General features: G+C 52.4%; 7 protein-coding genes across 8 annotated transcripts; 2 read left to right on the top strand and 5 right to left on the bottom strand.

Annotated features, from left to right (window-relative positions):
• Nucleotides 1–494: 494 nt before the first annotated feature.
• AAFC00_001406 (uncharacterized protein) lies at nucleotides 495–1,702 on the bottom strand (the record flags this gene model as incomplete). Its single annotated transcript, XM_069340596.1, has 2 exons — nucleotides 495–1,436; nucleotides 1,493–1,702. 2 exons carry the CDS (start codon nucleotides 1,700–1,702, stop codon nucleotides 495–497), a joined length of 1,152 nt encoding a protein of 383 aa, XP_069204063.1.
• An 818-nt stretch (nucleotides 1,703–2,520) lies between these two features.
• Nucleotides 2,521–3,438, bottom strand: AAFC00_001407 (uncharacterized protein; the record flags this gene model as incomplete). The annotated part of the gene is made up of 4 exons (XM_069340597.1): nucleotides 2,521–2,578; nucleotides 2,638–3,051; nucleotides 3,128–3,234; nucleotides 3,406–3,438. The coding sequence occupies 4 exons, from the start codon at nucleotides 3,436–3,438 to the stop codon at nucleotides 2,521–2,523; spliced, it is 612 nt and encodes a 203-aa protein (XP_069204064.1).
• A 660-nt stretch (nucleotides 3,439–4,098) lies between these two features.
• On the bottom strand, nucleotides 4,099–6,194 carry AAFC00_001408 (uncharacterized protein; the record flags this gene model as incomplete). Of its 2 annotated transcripts, none has more annotated exons than XM_069347920.1 (5): nucleotides 4,099–5,070; nucleotides 5,124–5,464; nucleotides 5,545–5,612; nucleotides 5,670–5,768; nucleotides 5,866–6,194. In XM_069347920.1, 5 exons carry the CDS (start codon nucleotides 6,192–6,194, stop codon nucleotides 4,099–4,101), a joined length of 1,809 nt encoding a protein of 602 aa, XP_069204065.1. The 2 variants fall into 2 exon arrangements, with proteins under 2 accessions (XP_069204065.1, XP_069204066.1); XM_069340598.1 differs by having other exon boundaries at nucleotides 5,124–5,485.
• Nucleotides 6,195–8,856: 2,662 nt separating this feature from the next.
• Nucleotides 8,857–10,875, bottom strand: AAFC00_001409 (uncharacterized protein; the record flags this gene model as incomplete). The annotated part of the gene is made up of 2 exons (XM_069340599.1): nucleotides 8,857–10,776; nucleotides 10,846–10,875. The coding sequence occupies 2 exons, from the start codon at nucleotides 10,873–10,875 to the stop codon at nucleotides 8,857–8,859; spliced, it is 1,950 nt and encodes a 649-aa protein (XP_069204067.1).
• A 549-nt stretch (nucleotides 10,876–11,424) lies between these two features.
• AAFC00_001410 (uncharacterized protein) lies at nucleotides 11,425–12,425 on the top strand (the record flags this gene model as incomplete). The annotated part of the gene is made up of 3 exons (XM_069347921.1): nucleotides 11,425–11,624; nucleotides 11,686–11,795; nucleotides 11,854–12,425. The coding sequence occupies 3 exons, from the start codon at nucleotides 11,425–11,427 to the stop codon at nucleotides 12,423–12,425; spliced, it is 882 nt and encodes a 293-aa protein (XP_069204068.1).
• A 468-nt stretch (nucleotides 12,426–12,893) lies between these two features.
• AAFC00_001411 (uncharacterized protein) lies at nucleotides 12,894–14,802 on the top strand (the record flags this gene model as incomplete). Its single annotated transcript, XM_069347922.1, has 2 exons — nucleotides 12,894–14,214; nucleotides 14,492–14,802. The coding sequence occupies 2 exons, from the start codon at nucleotides 12,894–12,896 to the stop codon at nucleotides 14,800–14,802; spliced, it is 1,632 nt and encodes a 543-aa protein (XP_069204069.1).
• Nucleotides 14,803–15,423: 621 nt separating this feature from the next.
• On the bottom strand, nucleotides 15,424–16,959 carry AAFC00_001412 (uncharacterized protein; the record flags this gene model as incomplete). Its single annotated transcript, XM_069340600.1, has 2 exons — nucleotides 15,424–16,869; nucleotides 16,927–16,959. The coding sequence occupies 2 exons, from the start codon at nucleotides 16,957–16,959 to the stop codon at nucleotides 15,424–15,426; spliced, it is 1,479 nt and encodes a 492-aa protein (XP_069204070.1).
• Nucleotides 16,960–17,316: the final 357 nt, after the last annotated feature.

The raw sequence follows: 17,316 nt of genomic DNA on the forward strand, positions 1-17,316 counted from the left end.
GATGGTTTGGTGTAGAATCAATTGAATTACCCTCCTTAAGGGAGGGTGGATGATCTTGACTATTTGTACATTGAGTGCCCTCTTGACTACCAGCCCTCTCAAAGGTCTGTCACAAGGGTTCCATCCAGTCTTCTCAACAGTCAATACCGTCGTCGCGATGCAAAACATATCACTTGGACACTATGTGTTTCGTTCTGGATGTTGTGTCGGTGCACTTATGGTCGTGTTCGAGCTTGCGCTCATCCGGACTTGACCGGCTTTACTCTGTCGACCATAGGTATAGTAGTCAATGTGGTGTTTAGGCTTGCCCGTGTGGGATGGCTCGAGTCCCGCACATCGCACTCACTCCAGTGATCCTATGTAAGTCTCTGCTCTACGGCTTCACACCTCTACCATACTATTTTTATTGAGATTCCTTAAGAAGGGGTAATCTAATTAATTCCTCACTAAGATACCCTTCCGTTCCTATAGACCTACATACTTCAACAATTTCTCTATGCTGCACTTCCCTCTCTCTCCAGCCTGATACGCCAATCACAAACATGGGGAAACGCACAATCGCATCGCACCTCGTCCGCAGGCTTGACCCGACGCATAGTCACAGAATATCTATCCCTTCTGGGCACTATGCTCGTTCCCTCCTGGTCGAACCTCCGTCCTTTGATGCCGTGTGTATAGCCGTATCGCGACGCGCCCTTCATGATCAGTAGTGAGCGGGGCGGCAACACTAATTCCCACTCCTCTGCGTCCGCGTCCGCTTTCTCCTGGAATGGCAGTGGCGACGCATCACGTTGTGATGACGGTGACGGGGGCGGTGTTGATGATTCTTTGTCGCCCAATGACCGCTTGGGCAAGCGCATGCGTCTCGCTTCTTTGGCGCCGCATTGTCGGAACTGCATAGGCACGTCCGCGCCGAAACTTAGACTGTATAGCGATTCTTCGAAGGCCGAGTGCGTGTCTACGTGCGGCGGAATGCCCGTGCCGGGAGGGTAGTATTGGATCGTGAATTGGTCTGGAATGTCTCGTATGTCTTGGGCCGGTAGACGATCCAATAGTTGTGTCAGGTATGTGGGAGGAGGCGTATGTGCTGAGGTCGAGGTGGCGAATGTCGTGTAGTCAAAGTGAGGGCCGAAGTGGAGCGCTCCGCGCTTTAAGGTACCTCCGTCACAGGCCTGCACTGTGGAGTGGTACTCCCTGATCATCTCTACTTCTTCCTCGGGCGTTAGGAAGTCGTAGATTATTTGGAGTCCGTTAGGAAATGTGTGGATCTTGGGTTCGGTGGTGGAGATTGATGGTGCTGGATGACTTGGTTTCAGTCCTTCCAGAACACGTTCTACGGCAGCAGGGACTGCAAATTCAAGCAGAGCACCTTGTGCGCCAACCTCCATTGCAGCGACCGCCTTTGCCGGAGACGCATAATGAATAAGGGCATAAGGCTTTCAAGACGTCAATAATTGGTCAAAGCAAGGAAACTGGTGAAGATTATACATACTTTCCCAAGCAGTTCCACGACATGTACTGGACTACCAGGCAGATTCTCGATGCGTGCAATTCCGGTGCGAGCCCTCGCCTCCATGTTCCCGGCATTGAGCAGCCATACCCATTCACTTTGCAGAGGTGCGGCTATAAGCTCGTCCACCGGAGTTCGTTCCATGGTCGAGATGGTGAGTAAGGATTTGGTGCGAGCATCTTGAACCCTCATGCTTGTACAGAATGCGCGCAGTCGGTCTGGAGCGCAGATATCGCAAGAAATGAATGGCCTGTTAACTATTTATCGAGACAATCTGAATGTTAGGCCGCATGTTTCTCTCTGATATAATTCAGGTATGTTCGAAGTTGGGGTATCAAGGTATAATTGTCGGAGTTGAAGAACTAAGTCAGCACTTCGAACAGAAAGTATTCGTCTGTAAAATGGATCAAATCACTCAATGGATCCAGATCGCAGTCGTATGGTTTGTGTTTCTAACAGAGACCAGCAGATGATGTTTGATGGTCGCCACATCTGCGGACCATGTTTTATTTATTTTCGTCATTGGATATACAGTGCTGTGTCTCGCACGCAATCGTACAACTATTCCCGAGGTAAGAACAATAATTCTTCCCCACAGCACTCACTACTAGGTAGACTCTCAGGTACTGTACCTACCCTACAGTAGACTGCGGCGGAGAATCGATGCCCCGAAAGCCGGACCTGGCCCGTGATATGGCTCAGTCACGCAAAATCGATAAATAGAACAGGACAGGAAATCTGCTACCAATACATAAAGTAGCAATGTTATTTTCATTCTATCTTCAAAAACTACTCTTTGCTTGCTCATACCTCACAGGCAGATTGTTTTCGTTGCAAAGCCATATCCACTCTCGCGTTCAAAGACGCTGATCCAAAGTTTCCCCAATTTGATGCGCCGTGCCCGAATCCTAAATTAAACCACTGATAGACTGTTCATGGGTCGAAGAAGATTTTTTGATACTGCCAATTGCGACAGAAGCGTAAAGATCGTGCACATGTTCGCGGCGCGCTTATTGCTTTTTTGCTTCTTCGGCCAGCCTGTCGTGTTCGTCGATGTCTTGAGCCTCCCTGTATCCCCATTCTATTAGCACAATCTCAAAGGAATACGTTGGTACAGTACTACTCACCAGGGGTAGCAGATCCACTCGTCGCCGCAGGTGACGGCAGCGTAGTATCGTTCCTTGACAAGGTCCTCTGGTAGCTTGCCCTTCTTTTGCTTGTCCTTGTTGTGAACGACGAAGATGGAGAAGTTGGTTTTCTCTGCGGTGCGACCGAGGGCTTCGGTAGCCTGCTGGACGTCCTTCTCGAGCTCGCGCACTGCGTACTCGAGGGTTGTGCGGGTGTCATCGACTTCGTCCACGATCAGGACGTTCTTGCCGATCAGGTTGGCCATCTCGAGGGAAGAAAGGTCGAGCCATTGTGTGCGAGTGACCTTGGTGCCGGGAATCTCCTCAGGTGTTTCGGTGCCGAGCGACTCGTAGAGCGACAGACCGATTGCTTGAATTGGGATGTTGGGGTTGCCAGGCTTCTTGAGGAAAGAGCTGTGTTTATGCGTCAGAATTGTTCAATGCGGGGCCGTGTCATTTAGAGCAGGCAGAGGCGAGAGGATGACGGTACCGGAGGATACGAGCAGGAACGTAGCCACCACCGCCAATGGCGATCATGAGGTTGGGTGTGAAGTCGTCAAGGATGCGCTCAGCCGTCTGCTGGCACAGCTTGTGCACCTATCCGTCGCATAATCGTCAGTGAACAGGGTGTGAAGCTTGCGTGCTAGGTAGAGAGAGCAACACAACATGTGCATCCGGCTCAGGTGGCTTGGAGGGGCAAACCACGGTATACCATGGCGGGGTCACTGTCAATCCAGTCACGAATCACGGGAATGCGAGTAGACCTACATCGTTGTATGTGACGTAGATTTTTTGCACCATGATGGATAGATATGTGTCTTTCGTGGACGGGCTCGAAGTTCTCGCACTGCAGTATGGCGCAAAACACAAAGCGTAAATCTGTATCTGCCTGATCAAGGAGAAAGCTGCTCGAAGATTGGGGGATTTTTTTTTACTTCTTTTTCTTTTGATCTATAGAGTTGTTGCCCAAGGCAGAAACGAGACCACGCTAGTCCTTACCATAAGTCGAGACCCTGAAACTGTGACGTGAAATGGTCGGAGGTCCCCGCCAATTTTTTGTGTCACTGACGATCGCCGACAACTTTTGTTCTGAGCTTACTGTAAGTCAAGCTACATTGCTATATCTTACACATTCTTTTGCTGCTCAAGATACATATCGCGTGGCTAGCGACATCATCGCCGAATTCACCTCTACGATTGCTTCATAGACACGTCCACTCAGCTGGTCTGGGACGTGTTCCCGATAGGATCTGGTCGGCACATGTCAATTGTCGCTGACCGGGGCTATTTCAGCCTCCGGTAATCTTATATAGTAAAAGCCTCTCTGCCCCCCAGTCCTGCCCAAATGCCGCTACTAAAAGTACCATTTTGTCTCGCAAAATGTCAATGTTGTGTCCAATTATAAGCAAGCCGTAGACACGACAACAAGAATTTTAAATGTGGTTTCAGAGGTCACGCGGCTTAAAACAGCCTCTTCCTCTTTCGCTCTTCGGGACCTTCCTCGCCCCCATCCCTTTGCGCACTTTCCGTGGGATTGAGCAGAGAGTGGACATTACTCGCCATACTGCTTCTTCGCGTTGGTGGCGCCGATGCTTCAACGCCTTTGAAAGGGAATTTGGGTCCTGGTAGCTGCCATCCTTCGCTGTTAGGGTTTCCGTAAGAGGGGGCACCGTGTTCAGGAGGCGGTGTAACCTGACGGGAAGATTGGGAATTGCCCTTTGGGATCTCGTATTGGGCCAGAGCGTGTCGCAGTTGCTGGTCTTCTGCGTTTGCAGGCTGGCGATATGGCGAAGAAGGCCATTGCGACGAATTCTGGCCTGAAGCATAGGGCGAGTCTCCAGTGTTGGGTAATGCGGGGACTGGCGGTGGCGCACCGGGGCCTTGCCAACCCTGCAGGCGAATGTCGGCTGAAGTGTGACGGCGGAGCAGATTCATTGGGGGAGAGGCACCCCCGGCCACTGTCAAGTGCTGTTGCTGGGTTGCCGGCTGCGGCTGTGGTTGCGGGGCAGCCTGTGGCGCTGGGGGCGGTGGTAGAGAATAGTTCGCTGGAGGGTGAGGTCGCATCGAAGAGGGCGAAGACGAACCGTTGGGACCACTTGGTCCGCTGGTGGAGCCATAACGGCGGGGCGACACTAATAGATGGGGTGGCATTGGCGTGCGGAAAGACGAGGTACGAGAAGTCGGCTGGAGAGACGGGCGGCGCGAAGAGTCATATGCTTGTTGTCGTGGTGAAACGGGTCCCATGGCCTCGTATGCATGTGTTTGCGCGAATGGTGGCCTGCCTGGTTGACCTAATTCCGTCGGACCATCGTACAATCTCATGATTTCCGCTTGCCTGTTGATTTCTGCACGCAGATTGGAGACGTCCTTGTGTACTGAGTTGTCTGGATCCGGCACAAGCACGATGAGTTGACTCGAAAGCTCACTGCTCCACTGATTGAACGTCAGCTTGATCATTCCAAGATTTTCGGTCGATAGTAACCTACGTAATGACACCTTGACAGGCCCTCGGAAAGCATTTGGCATTTAGAGCTCATGTTTGAGAAAGCCTCTTCGGTTCGAGCAAGTCTGGCATATAGATCTTGAAGGTTGAATTCCAACATACTCAATCGGGTCTCAACTGGGTCGGGCATTGGTTCCATGGGTGCGCCCGGTGGCGGGGGAGGAGGTGGTTGGATTGACATCTTAGGCGCATTCGAAAAGGAGTCGCGGTGTATGAGCGTGTGACGAGATGCGCGACGCTTGATATCCCTCAGACCATTCAGATCGCCCCTTCGAAAATTATTGTTCCCGTGTTTGAACTCCCACAGCGGTGAATCGGGAGAGCCTGTGTGAAAGACATCGCTCACTATTCCGGAAGTCAATATCGATGGATGGCATAGCAAGGAGACGCTGGTGAGTGGGTACCTTTGTGAAACCCGTACATGTTGAGCTGTCTTACGAACGAGGAAATATTAGTGTGTTTGAAGTATGACCTGGGATAGCTGTCAGCATCAAGTTTCAGCCGTAAGGGTCGTGTGAGTTGGCCTTACGCAAGAACTTTAGAAAACTCTGTAGACGGAGACATGACGAAACTTTCGTTGGAACTCGACCATGAGATCAAGTGTTGTATGCTTTGATCTTCTAGCATGCTGTTACGGAGTGGTTAGCATGGCGTGGATTCAGGGAGACGTCGTTCAACGCTGCAGGACGGCGGCGACGGTGACGACGGCACGATGTCAGGCTCACCTATATAATTTATGGATGAAAGCAGCACTGATAGCTTTTGGTTGTTGCGCCGCGGCGGCAGCGCCAACTGGATGTTGTGGATTGCCATTTTGGTGACCTTCTCTCTCTTGAATACCGCTCGAATGGCTGCTCTGTGGGGCACCGCCTGGGCTATCGTTTGAGTTGGGGGCACGGGGGGTGTTGTCCGCACTTGTATCCATTGGCTCACTCCGACTTGACATGGGCGAAGGGCTGGTGGTGGACAGAAGTGGGACCGTCCGACTGGGCAGGTCGGCGTTGCGGTCGGAGGGAAAAGGACTGCGATGGGGGGAACGCTCGACGGCGGTCATGATTGTGAGTGGGAAAGGTGTGTTGAATCCAGGATGCAGGCTGCAGTGGTGGTGGTGGTGGTGGTGGTTGTGGTGTCGACAACGATGCAACAGTTGTCAGTGACGAGTAAATTGCTCTCTCGGGGCATGCGTTCGGCTGCGGATCGTGATGTCGCAATGCACACACAGGTCGGGAGCACTAGGAGTTTAGGCAAAGGTAACCTTGTGGCTCATACTGTAGCTGAGATGGTCAGGAGCAGGGAAAGCAAATGGTTTCGGTGAAAATGCGGGCTGACTGGGGAGCAAGTAGGGCTTGTTTCCCAAGAAGTTGGTGAATGAGTGGGTTCGGAGGGGGTGGAAGGGGTTTCCTTACTCGAGATAGTATTACAACAAGCTGCAGATCCTTTTGGCAAAAGAGATGTCGGTTGTGGTCCTTGACCCTGTCAGGATCAGGAAGATGTGGCGGCACGATCTATGCTACTGTATGCTTGTTCGATAAAGCCTAGGCGCGTCGAGAAGTTGCGGGGCGGAAAACGGGTCTTGACTCACGAATGGCTCATCCAGCTATTTTGAGCCAAGAGCCGTGAGCCTTGAGTTGGTCGAGATCAAGGTTTGAGCCGCCGACCGACCAAAGCAAGACGTCTCAACTCTCACCAACGTTACGCGCGCCGGAAGCCGGATGGACAGGCAGGAACATGCAGGAACTTCGTCCTCGAGATGCCTGATGCAAGTTCACTGACCTGACAAGCCTCGAGGGCAGATTGAACGGCGACGCAGAATAACAGTGCCAACGCTAGCGGGCGGCTTTTGGACCAGTCAAGGGGCTACTGTATCCGATGTTAATGGGTAAATGGATGTACATTAACAGAAGAGACTAGGCATACACACTATTGGTCGCCTGATAGCACTGCACGAGCAAGCAAGCGAGCATGAAGCGAGCGACGATTGCTAACCGCGTGTCCGCTGTACGGACCAGAGTATCGTCCCGTCCAACGAAACGAAAACACACACCCACCCCCCCCCCCCGAAAGGAAATTATGGAGATTCCAAGAGGACCGTGTTAGGATCTATGATTTGGGTGTGTCAAGGGTACAAGTACTCCCTGCAGTTGTACTATATCTCAACCCAAGGAAGGATTCCGCTCTGCAAACCGGTGAAACATGAGTGGAGGATAAATTGCTGAGCTTGAACCCTGGGGAGCTTCGACGTTCAGACTTGACCTTCCGACCTAACCTACTGCGCCGGTCGTTGGTGCTAATTACCAGCCAGTACAAGGACCACCGACGCTCCTGTCACTGCTGTTTACCGACTTGAAAGCATGCAGTTGGATGTGCGATTGCCTGCAGTCTCGCCTGCATTATTAGATTCTTCTCTGCAGTAACCTTGATCTGCCTTGGAAGTTCCACCAGAAACCCGGCGTGGCTTTTCCACACACTGCAAGGTCGCATTACACCATGCCAATCTACCTTACCCGTACCCTTGTTTGTTGCACTACCTGATCTTGGAAGAGTCCAAGGTAAAGTTTCTAGAAGGACTGTGCACCACCTGCCACTCGCCATCGCTGCCGATCTGCCTGCCGCGCTCTCCGTGCCCCGAGAGCTTGGCCGGACCTTTGCCCGTTTAACAGCAGAGACTGGCCTAAGATGGAGCCAAGGGTCAGCCACCACCTCAGCGGTCTCCCACCCCCCTGGGAGAACAACCCCGATGTAGGTCTTGATCGTGATGAGTACAGTAATACCAATGCTTCCTCCGCATGTAATTGCCTTGGTGAGCTCTTGGTATTGCTGGGCTAGCGAGCCTCCGTTACGAGTCGTGTTTTGTCTCTTACTCAGTGATCGATCGGGCCGCTGCCGAGTGTTCCCTGTCGAACCGCAAAACTGTATCTGATCGAGATGTCGAATTCATCATATCATGGTACCAACTAGCTGCACTGTACAGAAGATACGAAAGACAATTCTTCGATAGTGGCTACAACCGCATAAGGGCTACCTTATGCGAGTGATTTTTTCCCACGAGGGCCCCACTGGCTGTTACGAGTCGTGATTCACAGATTGACTTTGACAGAATTGAGATGCTCGCTCGTGTCTTTGCTCGGCTCCGAATCATTTGTATTTCTCCAAAGTACGGATCGTCGTCATGACCTGTACAAAGTACAGTACAGCGTGGTAATAAGGTAAACTGCGAAATCTCGAAATTCTAACTGTCTACTACTCATGCAGGCCTCACGTTTCCTGGTCAGTGCGACAGGTGCGAGTTCCTCGTTCTCCAAGCCACATGCTCGGCTACCCGTACATGGAACGGACCAGTGTATTCAGATCGCTTTGTTGAGCGGCATGCCGTGGCTGCCTCGAACAGAGGAAATTTTGGACGATATGCTAAAGACTGTTGAGTAGGTTATTATCAAGTTTCTTTTCGATTTACTGCAAAAGGAAAAGGCTCCTGCGGATATCTCGCGGACCTGCGGGAAAGCCTCCGGTCTTCTTAAGCCCGTAAGTCGTCTATTGTCCGCCATTGGGCTGACAATTACCGCCAAAAGATCTCGTTGATCGCCATTACGCCTGCTCCATTTCTACCCGAACCCATGATGATCCCTTCAGATTTTCCATTCAACGTCCTCGTATTCAACTTGTGTCACAATCGGTCATTTCTTTAATCGATGCAGATTATCCTTGCCGCAGATCGCTTACAGAGTGTAGTCGTGAATACCTTGTGGCCCTTGCTCGTTGTAATCCGTTCTCGTCATGTACCCTTTGCTTAACCCCTGATCGGTGATGAACAACACCTTGGCCGCAACCTGTGCGCCCAAGAAAACAGCTTCCTCATAGCCGGCATCTTTCCACTCGGGAAAATACTCGGGAATCTTAGCTAACTTCATGCTAGTTGGCGTCTGCGCATGAGATGAGTGCATGCTATGCGAGAGGTGCCCTGGCATAGCTCCACCCATCTGACTCATCTGGGGATTCTGTGCGGTCGTAGCTGCATATAGTAGAGGGTTCACACCCGGACCAGCATGCGACGGCATACTCTGCGGTTGCGGCGTATTGGATCCTGTGGCGGCCGGGGTCGAGAGATTCGAAGGCAGTTCGGATGTGAATATGGTGGCAGAGGAAGGCGATATGAGATATTTACTCTGGATGGTTGCCAGCAGAGCCTCCTTGAACCCTCTCACTTTGGACCCATTGCCCACCACTATCAGGGAGTCCCATAGCTCGCTTCTCTTGTTCACCTCTTCCACCGAGGAGATTGTGCGGTAGATGACGTCTGCGAGCCTCTCCAATACTCCACCCGATGCCGCCTGGAATCGTTCGAGTCCAACCTCAATCTCGCGTCTAATGATGCCGCTGGCAGAAGACGTCTCGTGCGAGGCAGCGCCATTGGTGGCAGCACCGTCACCGTCCGTGCCTTGGTTCTTTGGAGCTTCCGAATCGATAGCAGCTTGCATGTCTGCCATATGTTGCCCACTGGCGTTCATGTCCTTCAAGGCATTGTGTAGGGCGTGGTCCTCGAATGCAAATGTGTTTTTGGGGCGTTTCGAATTTGGTAAGCGTACAGGTTTGGCGGCCGTGGCGGCAACTGCTGCTGCGGTGTCTGTGCCCTTCTTCTTCGCAGCGAGACGCTCTGCCTTTTCGCGCTCCTTCCGTTCTAGAAACTCGCTCATGTTTCCACCGGTGACGATGCTAGCAATATCCAGGACACCCTCGTTGTCTTCGCCATCTTTTGTCTCAGTCCCAACCTCAGTGCCTGGTCCTGGGCCGCGGGGTATTTCACCCACTGCGCCTGCCGTCGTGTGGATGGGGTGACCAGAAGCATCTAAGCCGGTGCTGGCAGCAGCGGCAGGATTCTGAGGATCGTGTTCAGAGGCGGTCGCAGAAGGTAGGTCGACATCCGGGGGCAGGATCTCACAGATAGGACTTCTCTTCAGCTGCTCGGTCATGTCCTTGGTGAAGCCCTTGGCACTCAGAAGGGCGTACAGACGCTCTGTCATAGCCTCTCCACCGCAATCTGGCACACTCAAAGCGCGACCGGTGTCGTGGATGAGGAATTCGGAAATGGCGGTGACATCTGCTTTAGTATAGCCAACGTCCACTACGGTGGCAGTGTGTAGGCCATAAGCGTAAAGAGTAGCAGAGGCCGAGTCCATCAAGCCAAAAGCGGGCATCTTGTACTTTTCAAAGAAGAATTGCGTGATCCTTTCGTGCTCCTTGGGGGTCCACGTGGGTTCGGCAACGAGCAGAATGGCAGTATGGAAGGGAGGGTTTATGGTACGGTAGACATGATCCATGAGGGCGAAGAAGCAAGGCCAGTCCACGATTGCGCCGTTTCGTATCGGCCACAGCGCGCCTTCCTCGGAGACCAAGTCCTCCTCGTACTCGGGATCATTGTTGTCATCGTTGGTCTGGTCCTGCTGCGCGCCATCGCCGTCCGTCTCGGTCTGCGGGGCGCCTGTATTGGCAGCCTTCTCTTTTCGTCGCACTTTGTTGGGTTCGAACTCTCCATCCTTCTCGGCTGGGAACATGCATGATCTGAAGTGAAAGCGTGGCGGCGTGAGAGACTCTGGTAGTCCAAGTTGTACGAGGGTGTTTCGCGAACCAGGCGCGATAATCTTTTGATCAATTCAGGTCAGCGATCCATCACTATCATGATACAGGCCAGAGCAAAGGAGCTGTCGCACCAAGATCTGCTCATCGCGAAAGGGCGGCATGGCTGGCGCGATGGCAATGTCGCCGTGGAAGGAACAATCTGATCAAGTTGTGTTGACACGGTGGTCAATGGTCGGCGATGCTCAAAATGACGCGTCTTGGAGGAAGATGGATGTACAACACGCGCTTCAATAAAGCAATAAAGCTCCAATAATAATAATGAATGAATGAACGAGTGAAGCACGTCGTACCTGTAGCCCTGGAACTTCCACTTGCAGCCCTGGAGCCCGTGCCACTTGTCTTTCAAGAACGACTCGGTTGCTCGGTCTCCTTGTCCGGAGGGGCTGCATTACGACTACTCGCTCTGTGGGGTCGTGGTAGGTAATGACTCGCACTCTGCCGCCATCACGTCTGCCCGCCCACGTCATCTTGTGCAACTCCGATACAGGTGCCTTGACTTCCATTACCTTCACATGCCATACAACTCTACTGCATCTCTGCAAGGGTGTTCCCGTTCCACAGTGTTGTAGCTTGACAGACAATCAAAGTGCTACACAGCATTTGCAGAACCCACTCTTTCGGTGCACATTCCAAATCTAGCAGCACACAGAATGAGCAACGTCAACCTTCAAGAAGTCCATGACTTCCTCATATTGGTCGCCAAAAAGGCTGGCCATATGATCACTTCTGCAAAGCCAACCACCAGCTCTTCGGGGGAAAAGAAGAACTCGGTGGATCTGGTGACCGAAACTGATCAAGCCGTAGAGAAGATGGTTACCGAATCTGTGAAAGAGAAATATCCTGACTTCCAGTGCGCACATTCGTTTCCCAAACTCTCACTGACCCTCCAATCTCACCCGTTCGTCTTACAGATTTATGGGTGAAGAGACATACAAGCCAGGCGACAGGCTCACTTCAGCTCCTACCTTTATTGTCGACCCAATAGATGGCACTACCAACTTCTGTCATGGCTATCCATACGGTACAGTCCCGGACGCATTCGAGTCATCCGAGTCAGAACACTCACTGATGCTGCGCAGTATCTATCTCTTTGGGGTTGGCGATTGATCTGAAGCCTGTTGTTGGGATTGTATACAACCCATTCACGGGCACCCTCTATTCCGGTATTCTTGGCCAAGGTTCGTTCCTTACAGATCAATTCCATGACCATGTCCGTTTGCCTCTGAAAGATCCCGAGCCCCTGAGTGGTCTAGACAAGGCTCAGATTGCGGTCGAGTGGGGCAGTGATCGCTCGGGCAATGATTACGACGTCAAGGTAAACACATTTAGAAAGCTCTGCGCAAGTAAAGAGGACGGGGGTGCCATGGTGCATTCGTTGCGTTCTTTGGGCTCCGCTGCATTGAATTTATGCGCTGTTGCATCGGGTCACATAGACATATATTGGGAGGCCGGGTGTTGGGCATGGGACGTCTGTGCCGGCTGGGTGATCCTCACAGAGGCCGGAGGAGAAATCGTTGACGCAAACAAAGGCAACTGGAAGCCCCGTATCGATGATAGGAGATATCTTGCCGTACGCAAAGGTCATGGCCAGAAAGAAATCGTCGAGGAGTTTTGGAACAATGTCCAAGGAAAATTAGAGGTTGGTCTTTGAGATCTGCTCAGGGTCTTCTAGAGTAGATCACGGGAGGTAAGAATCGTCTTGGTCCACAAATCACAACGGTCCAACAACGCTTTTTCCTTCTTTCCTTGTCGTATTCTACATCACTTTCGTAGTTGTGCTCCGGTGGCACTTGGAGTGCGACACGCTGATTGATGGAAATCATGCGCTGGCAAAACAGCGAGGGGAAAGGCTCGGCGCTCTTTGGGCCGATATACCCAATTTAGCCTTTCGAGATCTCCAATAATTACCCCAATCCTCCACGTCGATCCATCTCTTCAGTGGTCACGTCCATGTACACTTGCATCATTCCTGTATTTCACCACTATGGTTGTAGAGAATGCGTGGTGGCGGTCTTGGAGGGGTACATGCCGCTTTCCATTTATATACGTAAGGCTTGTGTCTTTGGCCATGGGATAAAGTAGGTATACTCACAAATCAGAGGCACACACTTCTGGTACTATGCTCATCTACTTTTCAGCGGCCACGGTCGTGGTATATCTGGCTGGTGTGTGTCTTGCGAATACAAGTTTGGTGGCAGAGCTGGAGTACGGTACTTTCTCTGGAGCATACTCGGCCCCGTATAACATCACTTACTGGCAAAAGATACCCTTTGCCGCACCACCAATAGGGGTAACCCGATTTCGAGCACCTCAACCTCCTGCCAGGATCACCAATGGCACGTACAACTCCACACAAGAGTACGACATGTGTCCGCAGAGAACAGTCAATGGCTCGGAGGACTGCCTCTACCTTGGCCTCTATTCCAGACCGTGGGCTGCGGGACAACCACTTCGACCGGTAGTGATCAACTTCTACGGCGGTGGATTCATCCAAGGCGGAGGGTCTTTTACTCTGCCGCCGGCCGGTTTTCCAACACTGAATGTGTCCACAGCCAGAGATTTCATCTTTGTGTCTCCCAACTATCGCGTCAATACCCTTGGCTTCCTCCCAGGCAAGCAAATAGCAGAGGACCCAAACTCGGATCTAAACCCAGGTCTCCTCGATCAGCATGCGGTACTACAATGGACCAATAAGTACATAACAAAGTTCGGTGGGGATCCAAGCAACGTTGCCATTTGGGGTCAGTCTGCCGGGGCAGGATCTGTGGTAGCCCAAGTAATCGCTCAGAACGGCAAAACCACTCCACGTCTCTTTGACAAAGCGCTTGCGTCTTCACCGTTCTGGGAGAAGACGTACAAGTACGATGCCCCTGAGGCTCAAGAGCTATACGACAACCTCGCTAGATTGACCAATTGCACCGGTGCTGAATCTCTCCGCTGCCTCAAGAGCGTCGACGTGCAAGTGCTGCGTACGGCGTCCCTGGCGATCTCTGGCTCGCACACCTATAACACCTCGTCATACTCCTGGGCGCCTGTCATCGACGGCACTTTTCTCTCACAGACATTGACTGCTGCCACAATCAGAGGCGCCGTGAACATCGAGTACGGATTCGGCATGTACAATCTCCACGAAGGCGAGAACTTCGTGCCTCCTGGTCTGCAGAATGTATCAAACACTGGGTCGCCCCCGTTCAATTCGTCCGCGGCCTCGTTTGATAATTGGTTGCACGGCTATCTACCCGGGCTCTCTAATACGAGTTTCGAGACTGTCAAACGTCTGTATCCGGCACATGGCTCGGCTGAAGAGTTGAAGAGCTATAACACGACGTATGTACGTGCCGGCCTGATACACCGAGACACGACATTGGCCTGTCCAGCATTGTGGATGGCATCTGCAGCCCGCAAGAGGTCGTATCTAGGTGAATACACTATCGAACCCTGTAAGTCAACCAATAACCATTCTTTGCCTTATTCCGCATTCCATCCATTCGAAGTTTATGTTCTAGAGTGATCAAACCGATTGCATAGACACACCAAGTCCCTCCCTCTCCCCGTCCACCGCACGGCAAAAAGAGGACAGGGTCCCCCTCTCAACCCCCTTTTTTCCCACTCCCCCCGACTCCACCAACCCGGTTCTCTCCCCCCCATCAACACAAACCCTCCATGTTACCAAAAACCACCATAAGAACTAATCTCCCCTCCCCCCACAAAAAAAAGCCCGCCACGGCAGCGACACCTACTGGTGGAACCGGCCCTCGCCCTTCCAAGTCTCGAATCCCACAACCTACCACGCTTACACAGGCGTCTTCGCATCTTTTTTCCAGTCGCGCGCCGGCGACGCGAACGAATATAAACTCACCGACGATAACATACCGCGTGTGCCTGATTTGAAGGCGACGGGGGAGGAGTATGTCATCGGGCCGGAGGTGGATCAGGTTGGGACCGTGGGCATTGGTGTGGAGGGGGGGCTTACAGCACGGTGCGGGTTCTGGATCGAGGTCGCGCGCAGGGGGGAGATTCCTATTTGATTCTTACATGAGGGGGTTGTTTTGCTTGTTGCTTCTTTTCTGCATAGGAGCGGATGAGAACGGGAGAGTCGAATAGCTCAAGGGGAGGTAATTGGGGGGTTGTAACAAATAAACGGGGCAGAGGAATGCCATGATGATTTTCTTATGCCTGTGATGAGTGCGTGAATGATGAATCTTGGCAAATCGAGATACTAGACTGCAAGCTCGTCTGCCTTGCCTGCCTCTCTCGAGAACGAATGGGTTTCAAGCCTTCCTTGACTGTTGTTATCGTTATTTTCTTCCGATGAGAAAAACGAAGTAGGGCAATTTGAGCTTGTATTTCAAGTAGGAGTTTGTGCTCCCTCTTCATGTGGAAAAGACCAGAGAAATGTGAACATCTGCATCAAGACGTGCATACATACATACAAACATACAAAAAGGAAACCAAACACAATCCCAGGTACAGCGTAGTGTCCAAGAGCTGACCCTACAAGACCCGAGACCCAGCTCGGGGAATATGTTCAGTTCGTTAAGCAGAACTTTCGTCAGAGCTCTACACGCAAAAGAACCCCAAGATCATCTCATTCCGCTTCTCCTGACGCTTCCTCGGCTTTCCGTCTTGATCTCCACCATGCGGCCAGATTACGTGTCAAGCTGTCTCTTTCTCTGCCTCTGTAGCCGCTCGGCCGCCTGCCGTAAAGCTCCTCTGACCTCGGTCGTATACCGGCAAACATGGTCTTGGATCTTTTTGGCGCCTGCGTCGGCTGCCACGTCGACGTCGTCAGAGTCGGAGTCGTCGACGGGGATCTTGGGACTGTGACGCGGTGTCGAGCGAGCGGAAAGAGGATGGCGATGATCGCTTCTTGCTCTAGGAGCAGCTCCATAGTGTTGTTCTGTATCGCCCAATTCGTCCCAGATGTCTTCTCTTTCTCGAAACGTGTCGCTGCGTCTCCGTCGTCTGCCGGTCATGAGGGCGGAATCGCGGAGTGTGTGTCTTCTTTTCGAGTACTGCATCAACGGGGCGCGCTCAGGATCATCTCCCTGATGGATGCGGGCAGGATCGAGGTCGTCCTCGGCGACAACGGATTCGTCGACAAAGCCCATGCCAGGGGTGAGAGCTGAAGGAGGTATCTCGGAGGCGTAGATGTGAGCGTGACCGGGTCCTGCCTCGTCTTCGTCCTCGCTCAAGCGCCAACTCAAAGCCAAAACGCCGGAAAGGAGTATCACAGTGCCAAGCGCGATGAGACCGGCATATAGAGGCGGTAGACGATCGGTCTGGCGAAAGTAGATGAGACCGTCGAGGATGGCGATGATATTGTATACGCAGAAGACAAAGGGGTAAAGGACGCTAGTGGTGACGAGTTTGAGGCCGAGGTGGAGATAGTAGAGTTGAGCCAAAGCCATGACCAGAAAGAAGACGAGGAGAAGCCAGGACTGGTAGCGGTTGAATTGGTTGCGGTGGTCGACAATGGTGCGAACGAGCAACTCGACCGCACTCTTGGCCAGGAGTAGGGCATGGGCAGAGAGGACACCAGAGACGAGACCGAAGCACATGCCCTTGATCAGACGTACGCGCGATCGGTCGCGCGAGTGTGCCGGAAGTAGGTGGTTCAGACAAAAGGTGGCGACGAGGACGACGATGACGAGCAGGAAGGTCAAGCTCATCCAGACGATAAAGTTGGGCACGACAAGGAGGGCCAGCAGCTGATCCAGACTATGCGAGGGTTCTGGGACAGCTGAAAACATGGAGATCAGGACGGCGCCGGTGGCGACCAAGACGGTACCGATGGTGGTGCGAATAGTGAAGGGCTCCTTGAGCAGGAGGGTGGCCATGAGGGCATTGAAGACAAGACCCGAGGCTTGCAGAGTACTGAGCAGCGGCAGCGGCAGTGTGGTGATCTGGATGGTAGAGCCGATGATGTTGCTCAACAGGAACAACAGCATGCCGATCTGCCATCGCCGTCGCCGATAGGGAGCTCGCCTTGGTAAATGATCCTCTTTCTCATCCTCGAGCATGTGCGACTTGCGCTGCAGGGTCAGGCCGACAGACTGGACGCATGTCGACAGGAGACCGACTATGACGCCCAACTACGAAGTCGTCAGAAGAAGGTAAACAACAACTGAAGATGGAGAGGTGAAACATACGGCCAGAGTCCCGCCGGGGGACAGAGACGACATAGCGGTTGCATACACAGCTATGCCTGAGGTTGTGGCGATGTTTTTTTTTGATATGATACTCGGGAGGGGAGCAGCGGTTATCGCGCGCAAGACATGGTGTGGTCAGGCGGAATGCGATGCGATGGTATAGGGCTTTGCTAAGGTGTGCAATAATATGGCAGCCTTGAGCAAATGATGTGCAATAGCGTGCAAATCGCACGAGAAGTGTAGACCAAAATAGGATAGAGCAAGTGGAAGGTAAATATACTCAGGGTAGGGCAAGTGCGCTTTGCCGCTGTGATGTAGGTAAGGCAGGATGTCGGAAGACGAAAGAGTGATGATGATGATGATGATGATGATGTAGAGAACAAGGAGTGT

Source organism: Neodothiora populina (assembly GCF_041146345.1).
Source record: "Neodothiora populina strain CPC 39397 chromosome Unknown canker_contig_12, whole genome shotgun sequence".
Taxonomy (NCBI): Eukaryota; Fungi; Ascomycota; class Dothideomycetes; order Dothideales; family Dothioraceae; genus Neodothiora; species Neodothiora populina.